Here is a 14,703-nt window from a genome sequence, read left to right on the forward strand (position 1 = left end):
ATCCAATGAATGGGTGTCACGTGTTCTCCTGTTTACCTTGACATCATGACAGAAAGATATCTGCCTTCAATGGCGGCAGTACAGTAAGAAAGTCGTGGTAACATAACTAAAGTCAAGGCGAACAAAAAACATAACATTATACAAGCAAGTCATTGGGTTTTAAATGTAGATTTGACGGGAGAGAAAGGGGTTCACAACTCACAGCTAAACCTGATATACTAACCAGTAGTAACATTAATAGCGCCTTTATTACTTTTTGGCTAATACGTTCATTCAACACTCAGCAACAACACAAACATTTTAAAAATTGTATTATTATGCCATATATGACTTGATGTAATAAAACAATGTATAAACATACATGTTTAATATAGTCACTGTATTTTCATTCCTGTCTAAAAGGATTGTACTTTACACTGTAAAACACTTCCTCCCTATTCCTCAATCTTTGCAATTAACACAGCAGATGAAAACCCCAAGACCAATAGTTTCAGCACAATATTTATTCATTAACATTCCCACATTTACTCATACATATATAGTTTTATTGTTGGTTTACTGTATGTGCTTGTGAGCTCATGCATTTCTTCCGAGACTGCTCTCAAGACAGAAGCAAAAGAAACGTATACATAACACGGGTACATCCATAAAAGTAAAAAACACACAGAATTTGCCAATAAAACTTGGATGTGATGTAGACAAATAATGACTTAATTTTATTGCATTTATGTTGGTGATATAACTAAGGTAGTAAAATCAAAGTCATAAATCTTTCCATGTTGGAGAAACCTTTAAATTGTATTTTACATTCAAACGTTGTGCACATCAATATGTCTCCTTGCAGAAATAAATCAATACTTACGCTTGATTCTCCCAGCTTTGCACATTAATGTTGACTTTTTTTTAAAGGGGACCTATTGTGCTCATTTTTCGACCCTTTGTATTGAATTGAATTGTGGACTCCTATAGAGCAGCTACACACAATAACCTGCACAGATCTTCCAGGTTCTGCACCTATTCCAGGTATTTTGGCTTTCCGCCAAAATGGTCTGTTATAGGAGTTGATAATAAATTAATCAAGTCTTTGGAGAGCCAACTGCCTTGGAGCAGGGCGCCAGCACAGCATTGTTAGTGGAAATGTGGTCATGACACGTTTTTTGAGGTACTACCTCGTTCCAGACAATAAGCACTGTGGTTCTCTCCACCTCTGTTCGACATTACTGCACCTTTCCTGGTGAGAGCACACTGCTTCTGGCTTTGGCGACAGTTTGGGGGATATTTCCGTTCATGTTCACAAAAACAGTCCCATGTGAAATGCTGTTGACAGATGAACATATTTTTCTCTTGCTCCAATAACTTCTGCCTGAGCTTGCCACCTAAACAGAGAAACAGAGCTTAGGGGAGGGCAGAGAGTGTATCATGCGTATCGCCACACCCATAAGGAAGCCCGCTCCTCTGTGACATCACAAAGGAACAGTTTTGCAACACCCTCTGAAACTGATCTTTTTGAGACTTCCCAAACGTCTTTCAGGGCTCACTTCCAAATGCGCAAACCTCATTATCTGAAACTTAGGCATCGTTGAACACGAGAATACAACATTCTAACTACATTTATAGGTCAGAAAAGTGTAAAAAGCAATGAGTCCTGGACGGAAAGAATGTTGGGATATGATGGGCTACAAAGGATGGTTAAAATGCAGACTTCTTCTCAATTGAGAAGGAAGAAACATTTGTCCTCATTTGTCACGATACCGGAAATGCAATCAGTGCTGTGCATGTGCAGAAGGCGTCTACATCTGGTCGACGAACATTTTTTTGGCAGTCAAATGTCAGGCGTGTGTAATCTATGCCATCCGCCCACACTCACCCCCCCCACACTCACCAAAACATTATTAAGATTTGACAAAAGACAACATAATATTTTTCTTATATCATATCCATAGTGCAAGTGGACAATTATAAGCCCTCTTGTCTTGGGGAAAATTATTTTTTTTTGCCACAGAAAAAATACTCACAAGAAGCAAAGAAAATATGTTTGGATGGATGGTACTGACAGCCTTTGTGCAGCGCGACAAATGTGCACTTTTAGGCTGCAGACCCCAGATTGATACACAGCTAGTGCTTGGAAAATTAAGTACAACTTTAAGCCTTTCTATTTCTATAATCATGGGGATTATTCTGGGGCCTTTTGTGACTATGCTAGATAAAACCTGTGAATTTGGAGTAGTTTCATTCGTTTGGGGGGATTCTGATTATTTGTTGACAGCTCCTGATATAATGTGAAGCCCCCTGCTATAATCACCAGGTTCATTTCTATAACCATGGGGATTATTCTGGGGCCTTTTGGGACTATGATGCCATTTGTGCATCATGCAAGACAACATTAGTAATTTGGAGTCATTTCATTATTCGCATCTGAAGTTAGAGGGATTCACAGTGTTCTGTACTGTTGTATATTATAGAAATAGTAATACTGTATTTTTGTCATTGTTTTTGTTTGTCACTAGAGTTCGCTATTTTGCCACTTCAGGCCTCCGTCAGGGCGCTCCCTCTAACATGATGACAGCTTCCTGCGGGCACAGAGGCGGGCCGAGGCGGGCCGAGGCGGGCCGAGGCGTCTCCTCAGCGGGATGATCTCAGGGGGAGACTGCCTGGTCGAAGTTGACTTGGTCGGCATGTCGAGCACCGGACTTTGTCGGTGCTGAATTCCAGTTCGTTGATTCCGGAAGATCGAATGTGGATTGTGGTGAGTGTGACGAGCATTTAGTCAACAGCTGGATGGAACAAGTTGATTATTTGGGTGTTTTTTCCGTGACCGCGCGTTTGCACAGAAACACAGAAACCCTTCTACGTGTCACTCAGTGTGGAGAACGTCACAACGGACTCTGCTTTAATAACCTGCACTTTAATGTTTGTGTGATATGAGTACATTATGGATTACCGTTCTATTCATAAGACCCAACAATGTGATTTATCAGACGGTATTCTTTATTTCGGCGTATTGCAAAAATAACTGAGACGTCCAGCAAGCTCCAAAAGCTAACCGTTGACGTTGACGTGATGTCAACGGCAGTGGAGACCAGGAAGAGGTTCACTTCACTCATGAAAGTTGAATACAACGCAGAAGTGAAGGTTTGTGTGTTGGATGGAAGCCCAATGCAACAATGGCTAACAATGTTTCATTGATGCCCCTCTGTTGTAGCACGTCTTCAAGGTAGTTAAAAGTTGTTTTGGGGGTGCAGAAGCGTTGGGAATGGCGATGCAGGAACGCAGGAACAAAATGACGACAGGGTGCAAAGGACGTGAAACGGTGGCCACATTCTTTCCACCAGAGAAACATATTGAAGTTTTTAACTAATCAAGTTAGCCGAACTACTTTCATGCCCCGATGATGGTATTATAGATCATAAGCATGAGCCTAAGCTTTTGTATAAATGTACAGTTTAATTAAACAGGCATCATTTTTGCTTCATGCTGTCGAATACTGTACTATTGTGGATACATAAACACCACCACTTAACTAGGCACACAATATGATAATATGAATTAATGAATGTACCAATTTTTACTATTGTGTTTGTACACCTTGTACATGTTTGTGTGTGGTGTCTATTTCTACTGCAGCCAATGTCTGGCATTGTCTCTGCAGAGGGGAAATGAGTAACAGTGTTGGCTCCCGGATGGATGGCTCAGCCGGACCAGTTGCCATGGCAAATGGACCTGTCTCAACATCGACTGACACAACCAGCTCCACACTGGGCCCGCCCTCCGCCCTGGAGGAGCCGAGCAGCGAGCCTCAGTCTTCCCTAACGGATGTCACCCAGATGTGGGTGAAATTTGCCAAGACGTTTGCCATCATCCTGCCGATCTACATCCTGGGCTACTTTGAGTTCAGCTTCAGTTGGGTGCTGATCGGACTGGCCGCCTTGTTCTACTGGAGGAGAACACATGGCAGCAAGGACTACCGGATCAACCGGGCCTTGGCCTTCCTGGAACACAAGGACATAGTTGTCAAGAAGAGTCTTCCTACCACTGACCTGCCATCGTGGGTAAGCACGCCTTGCCACTCTTCTCTTCTTTTAAAGGGAACCTTTTCTGCTTTCCACTTTTCTGACCTATAAATGTAGTTAGAATGTTGGATTCTGGTGTTAAAGGGGACCTATGATGCTTTTCCCTTTCTGACCTATAAATGTAGTTAGAATGTTGGATTCTGGTGTTAAACCATGCCAAAGTTGCAGATCATGAGGTTTGCGCATTTGGAAGTGAGTCCTGAAAGACTTTTGGGATGGCTCAAAACGCTTGGTTTCAAAAGGTGTGGTAAAACTGGCCCTTTGTGATGTCACAGAGGGGCAGATTTCCTTATATGGTTCATAGCTAGGAAGCACTTTGGGCCTGTGACCCATCACAGCGGAGTGGGCAGGAAGCACAGATCAAAGGACATACAGCAGGAATAGGTGCAGATTCTGAAAAATCAAACAAGTTTTCTGTGCGGGTTATTGTATGTCGCTGCTCTATAGAAGACCATAATAGCATAATAGGTCTACTTTAAGTCTCTTCTCTTTAGGGGAATTTTGCCCATCGTCCACGATCCTGAGCCGAGACATGAACACACACTTTTCTCTGTTGTGTGTTCTAAAGATATAAAAACAGATAAAAAAGAGACAGCTCATTTCTCCCATGTAACGGGACAAATCGATGCTGCCTACAAAGAGCGATATTAAAACACCTCCAGAACCCTCTGACACGGTTTTATATACTTACGGTAATCATGTAGTAAAGGTACATTCACGATAACATGTACTATTTAAAGTATTTTGCCATATTTTGATCTTTTTAAACATTACCAGAACTTCTTTCCTGAATACATTGATTGAGGTCTGGTTCGACTTTAGAATAATCAGCCGTCAATCACAGGGCTGCCTGTTCCAATTTCAATGCTTTCCAGCCTGTTGCAACTTTTCAACCTGATCTCTTTTTCCATGTTCTTACCTCCTGAATTTCTAAATGCCAGCGTTGACTCAAACGATATTCACTCTGAAACAGATTCATTTATAAATTAGCAGCATTTAGCAGATTGTTGCTGAGCAACCGACACACCTGGAGCTTGTGTGTCACCACCACTTTAACATTCGTGACCTGAGATGGTGAAAGAGGTGTTGCGGTGTAGCCATAAAATGCCATATTCAAAGTAATCACCGACTTTTATGCTGTGTCTCAAAAGGAATACTTCCATCCGTATACTCAGTTTTGTCTTCTTTTTTAATGGTGAATTGCAACCACTCGACGGAGCATTATCGCCAACTTGAGGCTTTCTCTTTCTGGAAAAAATGTCTCATGTACAGGATGCCTGCCTGGGACCTTTATATCACACAATAAATGAACTTGATCATTTATGGCCTCAATATATTGTCATTGCATGCGTGTTTGTTTTCCTCATGTCACGTCCAAACACGCAGGAAGAAAGTTCACTCACAAAGTTGCATTGGTTTTAGCACCTTGGCACGTTTGTTCCATTCAACAACGGCTCTTTGTCTCAGTGGGTGGCGGTGGGGCCGGTATCGTACACAAAGTGCAGATGAGTGTAACAGAGCAGAAATTAAAGTAGTACTTTAAAATACAGTTTCCTATATTATATATTCTCATTGTACTTTTCTTAAAGGTAATATTAAAAACCTGTCTCGTCTCGTTCTTGTCGAGCCAATCTTTTGTATCATATTGTCTCGTGACAACCCAAGTATTAACACTACTATTCAGAACTAGGTTCTGACCGTGCACTGAGCACAAAAGCCTAACTGAAAGTACGCAAGTGCACCAATTGAGACACCGCATCTGTTTCTTTGAGCTAATAATCTAATAACGACTGGAAGCCATCGTCAATTTGATTGAATTGAATTCAGTTTACCCCCCGTGACCCTCGTGAGGATAAGTGGTAGAAAATGAAATAATGAATGTTTAATGATAAAAATCAGTGTAACATTTATTTATCGATATGGAAACTCTTAATAAGTACGTCAAAACAACACCTAACTTTGCACTGCAACATTTGCTGGTCTTTCACAGATTTCTTCAAAATGAAAACCCTTAACTACGCAGTGGTTTTAAAATGTATTTTAATGCACAAAGTCACTTAAAATTAGATACATTTTATTATAAATGTTGTTGGTCGCTGTGGATTTGAACGTGTTCAGTCTGGGCTCCACTCGTTGAGAACGGTTCAGCAGCCACCTTTCTCTGCGGTTTTTGGTTATTTCTTCAACATTTTTGTAACTTTTATCTTAGTAGTAACTTTTTCCAAAATGAATAATCTCCACATGTGAGACGAGTGCATGTATGCATGTCACGCCTTGCTACAAATACGTCCGTTTGCTCAAGCGCGTGCCAACTGCAACACCCAGCTATTGCCTGCTCTTGCACTCCCTCACAGTCACAACGATGCATTTAGGTACACAAACGTTACGTGAATTGGTACATCAGTTCCTATAAAAGTACCACATTTGGTACCCATTCCTAAATTTGTCAATAGTCCTGTTTTGAATAACAGAATCTCGAGGGGTCTAAATATACTGTAAGTTGGCAACAATGATCCCTCCTGGTGCATGTTATTATTCTCTGGCAGACCACATGCATATGAGGTGTGTTAAAGTTCTGATGCCATCTCCTGTAAGGACTTTCACAGACAGTGCCACTATAATGTGTTTATGAGCGAAGGCAGGCCAAATGTATTTGTGGAGGTCCAAATTAATTTTAATGTCAAACACTACTTGTTGTTTTGCGGTGTTGACCCAGTGAAAACCACCTTTACTTGTTCCATGCTGACGTGGCGTTGATGACATCATCAACCTCAAGTGTGATGGTTTTGTAGACATGTTCTTCTGTTTGACGTCACAAGAGGGCTTTGTAGGTCAGTGTGGTAAAGGTGTGAAGATGATAACATACGCCACTGAGGGGGTCAAAGTTCACCTGCTGATTGCAAGGCACTGTCTCCCAGATTAACGTAGGTTTTTGTAATGGAATCAGGTATAAATTAATTATGGATATTAAACAACAATCAATGGCAAAGCTTTGTGTTCTAGTATTGATTAAATTGATTGAATACCTTTTTAAACGATGTTATGCTAAGAGTCCGCTGGGCCGGCGCTAGTTGGTAGTTGAGGCCAGTTCGCGCCAATGCCATTTGCTGTGGCGCCTTGTGTCGCCAATAAGGTGCCTAGTGGCGTGCAGTGGCTCAAACTACCTCCCAACTGGCTCGTGGTGGCCCGTAGTGGCGGCAAAAATCGACTTTGGTGGCAAGAAAATGTCAAAATGTTTTAAAATCTTTGTCGCACCGATTGCTTGATGCAAGTGGAAGTGTCCACCAAGTGGAACCAAATGTTGCCAACAGTCTGCCTATTGGAATCCACTGGAATGAAACGGCGCGAGCTAAGTTGCGGCAATGTTGCTAAGAGTCCAGTTGCCGCCAGTTGGTGCCAGTTCACGGCAAAGATTATGTGATTGTCGCGTCGTGGCTCGCTGTGGCGTCGAATAGCGGCAACATGTCAACATGCCGAGCGAACATGAATTCGGCGCCGCAGTGAGCCACTACGCACTAGATCAATATTTGTAGTCCTGGATGGAAACCTTGCTGGACACAGATTGATGTAGTTGGATCATAGGAATATAAATCGATGTATCAATGAATCCTAACACGTCTAATGTGTGATGTGATGCCTGTCATGTATTGTGTATGTATGTCTATGTATTGTCGTGCATCCACTGCATAACACAACTGCAACACACTGACACAACCTCACGTTTTCGAATGGTCAGTTTGATGAAGACGTGATGATGGGAGGGGGGAGGTATTTCCATTTCCACTAAGAATGTGCATAATAATAATATAAGAATTGATTGATTGATTAATGGCATTTTGAAGCAATCACTCTTTAAACAGGAAGTGTAAAAGGGTTCTGCTCATGACATCTTCTGTTGTATTGTGGGCTTGCACTCAGGTCCTCGGTTCAGTTCCCTCACTGTCAATCTAGTCAAATCCAGTCAAGTGTGATTGTGACAATGTGACGTCGTACAAAAGACGAGCCCAAGCGAGTGGCCGTTGGCTTCACACACCACGCTGGAGGAAGACATGTCAGCTGATTGCATGTTCCGTGTCAAGTGACTTGGTATGTGGGCGGGGCCTCGCAGCCCGTTTGATGTGCCAAAGGGCGGGGCTGGCCTCGGCAGTCAAGAATGGAAACAATGCAGAGGAACATGGAGGCCATGTGCCCCTCTGAATTTAGAGAGCTGCTCTTTTAATGCTGGAGGTCTGTGTGAAATGCACACACAGATACACATATTCAGTTGACTTCCACTCTGACAAATGACTCTGCATTTATGCAAATTGTGCAGGGAAAGCAGCTTTGAATCAGAGAGAGTGATTGAGAGAATTTCATTATTTCATTATTCTCATACTTTGGTGTGCAGAGGTGACAAACTGGAGAAACCTAACCAAACATCGACATTAGTTTAAACTGCTTTAACTGCTTCATGTCACGAGCGCATGTGTAACTAATGAAGCGGCCAGTGAGTGTACCAAAACAGATGCTGCTGCTCAGTGGTCACATGACAACACAATGTCGACACAGTAATAACACAATGAAAGCGATGCAAGGTGCCGTCTCTCTCTCTTCGCACTCTGTCTCTCTGCAAGGATAAATATAGACACTGGTCGTCTCCTCATCCTGGTTTCCCGTTTCTTTACCTTCCAGGAACACTCACTTGATTGGCTTTTGTCTCCGAGCGTTCTGACTGAGACATGACGACTTTACAGGAAATTAGGACAATAAAGACATCATTCAGTGTCTCCCACAGAAGTGCAATGTATTTGTGGCCAGGCCCATGATGCATGTGTATGAGACACAGGAACCTTGGTTAGCATCATTTATTCGCTCCAGGCTGACTGTAACAGAAACGGACGCTAGCCAAATAATTAATAAAAATATATTTTCCAACAAGAAATAATGTAAATCCAATTAGTCCTTTCCAGAAGGCCAAAATATTAACACAAACATGTTGTTACAATTATAAAATATTATAATATTTACAATTATAGTTTGACATGCAGAATACAATTGTATTTTTATTAGGGCTGTCACAAATAGAACGTTAACGGTGGTGACTTGATTTGATCCTCGTTTTGTTTTTCTTTAGCCGTTCGCAGATGGACATGCTGGTGCGTTTTGGAGCAGAAACAAGTTTACTTTAGCTTGAAGTAACAAACAGATGGCTGGACATTCCGCTTCAGGATTTTTTGGTAGACAGAATGAATGGATCCATTCATCATAGATGCATCTTATGGATGCTAAAGCAGCAAAACAGCCCCAGACCATCACTCTACACCACCACCTTTTACTGTTGGTATGATGTTCTTTTTCTGAAATGCGGTGTTACTTTTACACCAGATGTAATGGGATACACACCTACCAAAAAAATACAACTTTTGTCTCGTCGGACCACAGAGTATTTTCCCAAAGGTCCTGGGGATCAGCAAGATGTTTTCTGGCAAATTTGAGACGAGCCTTCATGTTTTTTTTGTTCAGCAGTGGTTTTTGTCTTGGAACTCCCTGCAGGCCATTTTGCCCAGTGTCTTTCTTACTTTGAAATCATGAACACTGACCTTAACTGAGGCAAGTTGGCCTGCAGTTCTTCGGATGTTGTGGTGGCGTCTTTGGTGACCTCTTGGATTAGTCGTCGCTGCGCTTCTGGCGTCATTTTGGTTGACCGGCCTCTCCTGAGAAGGTTCACCACGATTACATGTTTTCGTCAATTGTGGATAATGGGTCTCACTGTGGTTTGCTGGAGTCCCAATGCTTTAGAAATGGCTTTAAACCTTTTCCAGACTGGTAGATCTCTATCACGTTCTTTCTCACAGTTACTAAGATATGTTTTAATGGGGGTGGCAATCACTTTTTCACACACGGCCAAGTAGGCTTGGATTTGTTTCTTGCTTCATAATAAAATGTTTCATTTAAAATGCATTTTCTGTTCAGTTGTTTTTTCATTGACTAATATTTAAGTTTGTTTGATGAGATGAAATATTGAAGTGTGACAAACAAACAAACAAAAGACCAACCACCACGGCCTTCCTGTTTTGACTTGAGTTTTGTGAATTCAATAGTGTTTCTTACCTCAATAATCCAAAATGGAGCCAAAGTGGCAAGTGATGACGTTTTGATAAAGACGTTGAGAAACACTACTAAAGTCAAGAAATAACTTTTGACAAAGCAGGAAGGTAGTGCCTGAGTGGTGAACGCCGCTCATTGCCTTTAAATGCGCCGGAGTGGACTGCGCATCAGAGGCCAACATGCTGTTCCTAACGCTAATCCAAGCATCTTGCTTGTTTTCCACCAGTATTCCTGCTCTACATCGCCAAGTAGGAGAACCTTTGATGGTATATTCACGGTATCTCCTCATCATCCACTTGAGAAAAAACAAACAAAAAAATATATCCAACAGCCAGATTTTAACAACCTTTTTTCTGCCACTTGTTTTTGTGTCACCTACTGCATGTTGACAAGTGTGATATGTGCTTTCATGTTAGTCTCCAAAATCGTCCAATAAGACCAGAAAAAGTCACTAGTCGCTTTGAAAAGGAGAATATAGGAGGGTCTGAATATACCCTAAATATAATGACAAGGTTGACAAACACTGATCCCTCCTGGCCTGTTCTGGCAGACCATGTACAGAAGAGGTGTGTTAAAAATTATAGTTTCTTATGGAGTTGGAAGGGCAGTTCCATTGTCCGACAGTCCCAATATAATGTGTTTACGGCGAACAGGTAACGCCAAATCTATTTGTGGTGGTCCAGATTTGTGTCATTCTTTATGCGTATGTACACACCTCAGCGCTAGCATGATGCCAACATGACTGAGAATAAACATCTGTCCCAGCAATGATGTCGTGCTATGAAAATAGCGTTAAGTCCAAGACAAACTGCAAGTGGTGTCAGTGCAAGCTATTTGTTTACACTCAGGCGGACGCACGTATTGATGATGTCATCTGACACCTTCCTCAGTTAAAGACACCTGGGTGTGTTTATGTGTGTGTGTGTGTGTGTGTGTGTGAGTGAGATACATACAAGTACAGTAGAACCTCTGAGGTGGAACACTGTCCAGGACGTTGATGAAAAAATCTATAGACAATGTTGGGTGTCACATATTAACATTTTTCGACCCTTTGTATTGAGTTGTGGACTCGTATAGAGCAGCTACACACAATAATAACCAGCACAGAAACTTTCTAGATCTTCCAGAATCTGCACCTATTCCAGCTGTATTTCCTTGGGAAATCCTTGGGGGAGGGCATAAAACTTATCTGGTCTACAGCCACGCCCATAAGGAAGCCTGCTCCTCTGTAACATCACAAGAGAACAGTTTTGCAACACCCTCTGAAAGCAAGCCTTTTGAGCTTCTTTCCGGGCTCACTTCCAAATGCACAAACCTGTTCATCTGAAACTTTGGCATGGTTTAACACCAGAACACAAGATTCTAACTACATTTATAGGAAAAGTGTGAAAAACATCATAGGTCCTCTGTAATTGTCAACAAGTGTAAAAGGAAGGTGTTTGGTTGACTTTGCTAACCTGTATGGTGACACTGAATGCGAGTCTCACCTAATTCATCCTTCCTGTATCCTAAACCAGGTCCATTATCCAGATGTGGAGAGAGTGGAGTGGCTGAATAAGGTACACACACACTTGGGCACACAAGTTTTATAAATAGGATCAGAATCTGGAGCACTGCTGCACAATTGAGACCACCACCCAGGAGGGAAGGAGAAGTTTCCTGACCTGGAAGAGCAATAAGATGAAGAACAAGGACTTCCATGGAAACCATGGGCGTGGATGTCTGATCACCTGTGTTGTTGTTGGGACTTAGTTAGAGCTAACTCACATACAGGGATAGGAAAGACGTTTGATCATGGCATGACTCAAAATGAAGATTGTCTCCCCGGTAGACGGTGAAGCAGATGTGGCCGTTCATCTGTCAGTTTGTGGACAAGTTGTTCCGAGACACCATCGAGCCGGCGGTGAAGGGTGCTAACCCTCACCTCAGCTCCTTCTGCTTCACCAAGATCGACATGGGTGACAAGGTGAGCTCTCGCACGATCCTCCTGAGCCTCGTTGTGGTCTTACAGCGATGACGTCCTGTTAGCTGCTAAAATCGACGTTTGTAACTATGCTCATCTCGTTCCAGTTTACTTTCGAGTGAATTTCTTATCCTGGCAGGTTTAGTGTTATTCTGTTGTCAGGTTGGTGGCTTTTTTTTCAGCCTCTGAGAGTGAACGGTGTGAAGGTTTACACAGAGAATGTGGACAAGAGGCAGGTCATCATGGACCTGCAGATCAGGTACACTGCAACACCAGCGCAGAAGCATGCCCATTCTCATTCTCATTCATTATATTCTCAGGGCATTGAATTGTTCTCAACTGGTCTGGACCGTTCAGGTTACGATGATGTTACATTTCCATAAAAACAGCATTGCAGTGTGTGTCAAAAGGGGCTAAAAGCCAGGAACCTTTGCCATGCACAGTTTTGTTGGCTAACGGCTGTTGGAAGGACCTCCTGTCCAAGTCAGTAGTCTTAGTCTTGCCAATGACAAAATAAATAAACTAAATAGGACAGCACGTAGTCTTGTCTCATCATCGGTCTAGTTTGGATCCCAAGTGGATCTCCTCTCATGCCAGCAGGTTTCATGAGATCATGCTCATTGCTGAGCTACTGGATACCAAAGCTCTAATCTAGTGTAGGTAGACCTATTGAGTTTGGATCCCAACAGGACTGTTCGGGTTGTCTTAGAAGTCATTTTGCTTCTCATCTGAGCAGACCTCATCAGTTGATGCTCCAAGACCTGATAAGACTGGTCTAGTCTGGATAGGACCTATCTCATCATGGACTGATGAAGCCTCCTTGGATGGGAGGGGAAACGACTTGTAAGACAGCCCGAACAGTCCAGTAATTGGATTGAATGCCCTGAGAATGTAACATGAGCAACTTTGAGAAGAAAAGTTTCTCTTTGTGTTAGATGTCCCTTTTGAATCAACTATGGCATCTTTGCAGCTTTGTGGGGAACACGGAGATTGACGTGGACATCAAGAAGTACTACTGCAGAGCTGGAATCAAGAGCATCCAGGTACCTGTGTGTGTGTTGTCATGGCAGCCAGTGACAGGCAGCAAGGCCATGTGATGTAATAATAATAATAATAATAATACATTTTATTTGTATCGCGCTTTTCATAATACTCCAACTATACTCTTAGCATCATAGCGTTAGCATATACCGTAGCTTTAGTTTGCAGAGTCAGCTTGACAACTTGACCAAAGCAGCTAATAGTGTTCCAGCCATTACAGGTGAAAATGATGTGTTGTTATTCTTGGCCCATAAAGGATTAAAGAGTGTTTCAGTCTTTATTGCCGCTGCAATGACCCCTGACCTCCGCATTGTTGACACAGGCCTGATAAAAGAGTTCTTATCGGGCTGGGCTGCTGCCGCTGTTTGCTGTTTCAGAGATCAGCGTCAAAAAAAGTTTGTTTCAGTCAGACAGAGCCGCTCATTGGCTGCCGGCTGTCGCGCTCCACATCACACTTCATGACGACAAATCTGACGCTGTGTCGTCTGCGCTGACAGTGTGGTGTAGTCAATGACGCGATGGCACGGAGGCGGGATCGGTGTCATGCTATTTGTTCTTGTCGCGACATGCGGGACACATCAGAGAGAGTCGCTATTCGTCCACAAAGCAGGCGGATTATCTTGTCAGTCAATTTGGTAACTGCAACCACAACGTGCTTATGTGTTAAAGTCCTGAGCGTTGAGTAGTAATCCTTTATTTTGGCGGAGGAGGAAAGTGAGTAAATAAAAAGCTGACAAATAACTGAGTTGTTTTCTTGTTTGTTGTGTAGCTTCATGGAGTGATGAGAGTGGTGATGGAGCCTCTCCTGGGCGACATGCCTCTCATTGGAGCTCTGTCCGTCTTTTTCCTCAAGAAGCCGGTGAGTAAATACTGGAACGCCATCCTTTCCTCCTCCTCTTGTTCTTGTGCATGACCAGCCTCCCTAAGCCATCAGCACATTCCTCCTCCAAGACTGCTGTTTTCCTTCCTGAGCTTCAGATGTAGGCCTCGATATCATCAGGAATGATTTACCCTCTAACAATTGCACACAGCGATGTGAAATTGTTAAGTTGGGACATGAATGTGAAGCTCAAGTTTAAACAGGAAGTCACAAGCTAATACCCGCAGAGCTCGCCAGGTCTGTCAACTAACTCTTAGATAGCTGTGGATCTCAGAGGGCCAATTGTTAAACTAAGACAGAATACAGAAAACCTTGTTTTTCGTCATAAATCTGCCTCAAAATGTCAGACGGAAATAATTTCATACGGGTAATCGTCCTACAAATCAAACATCGTTGGTAGATTATTTGAGACTTCTTTTCATTAAGGTAATGATAAATGATATACACAATAACTGGAGTACACCAAATTAAATGCTTTTCCACTTCTCTGACCTATGACCTATAAATGTAGTTAGAATGTTGGATTCTGGTGTTAAAAGGGACCTATGATGCTTTCCCCTTTCTGACCTATAAATGTAGTTAGAATGTTGTATTCTCATGTTAAACCACGCCAAAGGTTCACATCATGAGGTTTGCACATTTGGAAGTGAGTCCTGAAAGAA

At 42.5% G+C, this 14,703-nt stretch overlaps 1 protein-coding gene across 3 annotated transcripts in view; it reads left to right on the forward strand.

The window, feature by feature from the left end:
• Positions 1-2,593: 2,593 nt before the first annotated feature.
• The window catches only part of LOC131132724 (extended synaptotagmin-2-like), a 28,695-nt gene continuing 16,585 nt past the window's right edge, over positions 2,594-14,703 (forward strand). For 2 of the 3 annotated variants that reach the window (XM_058078627.1, XM_058078642.1), the window contains exons 1-7: positions 2,594-2,746; positions 3,650-4,049; positions 11,675-11,716; positions 11,989-12,123; positions 12,303-12,379; positions 13,091-13,163; positions 13,931-14,020. In XM_058078627.1, the coding sequence (XP_057934610.1) occupies positions 3,657-4,049; positions 11,675-11,716; positions 11,989-12,123; positions 12,303-12,379; positions 13,091-13,163; positions 13,931-14,020 (810 nt within the window). In that variant the 5' untranslated portion in view covers positions 2,594-2,746; positions 3,650-3,656. Of the gene's footprint in view, positions 2,747-3,624; positions 4,050-11,674; positions 11,717-11,988; positions 12,124-12,302; positions 12,380-13,090; positions 13,164-13,930; positions 14,021-14,703 lie in introns of all 3 variants that reach the window. The other variant, XM_058078635.1, reaches the window with a different exon arrangement.

The sequence above is a fragment of the Doryrhamphus excisus genome, chromosome 1 (assembly GCF_030265055.1).
Source record: "Doryrhamphus excisus isolate RoL2022-K1 chromosome 1, RoL_Dexc_1.0, whole genome shotgun sequence".
Classification (NCBI taxonomy): Eukaryota; Metazoa; Chordata; class Actinopteri; order Syngnathiformes; family Syngnathidae; genus Doryrhamphus; species Doryrhamphus excisus.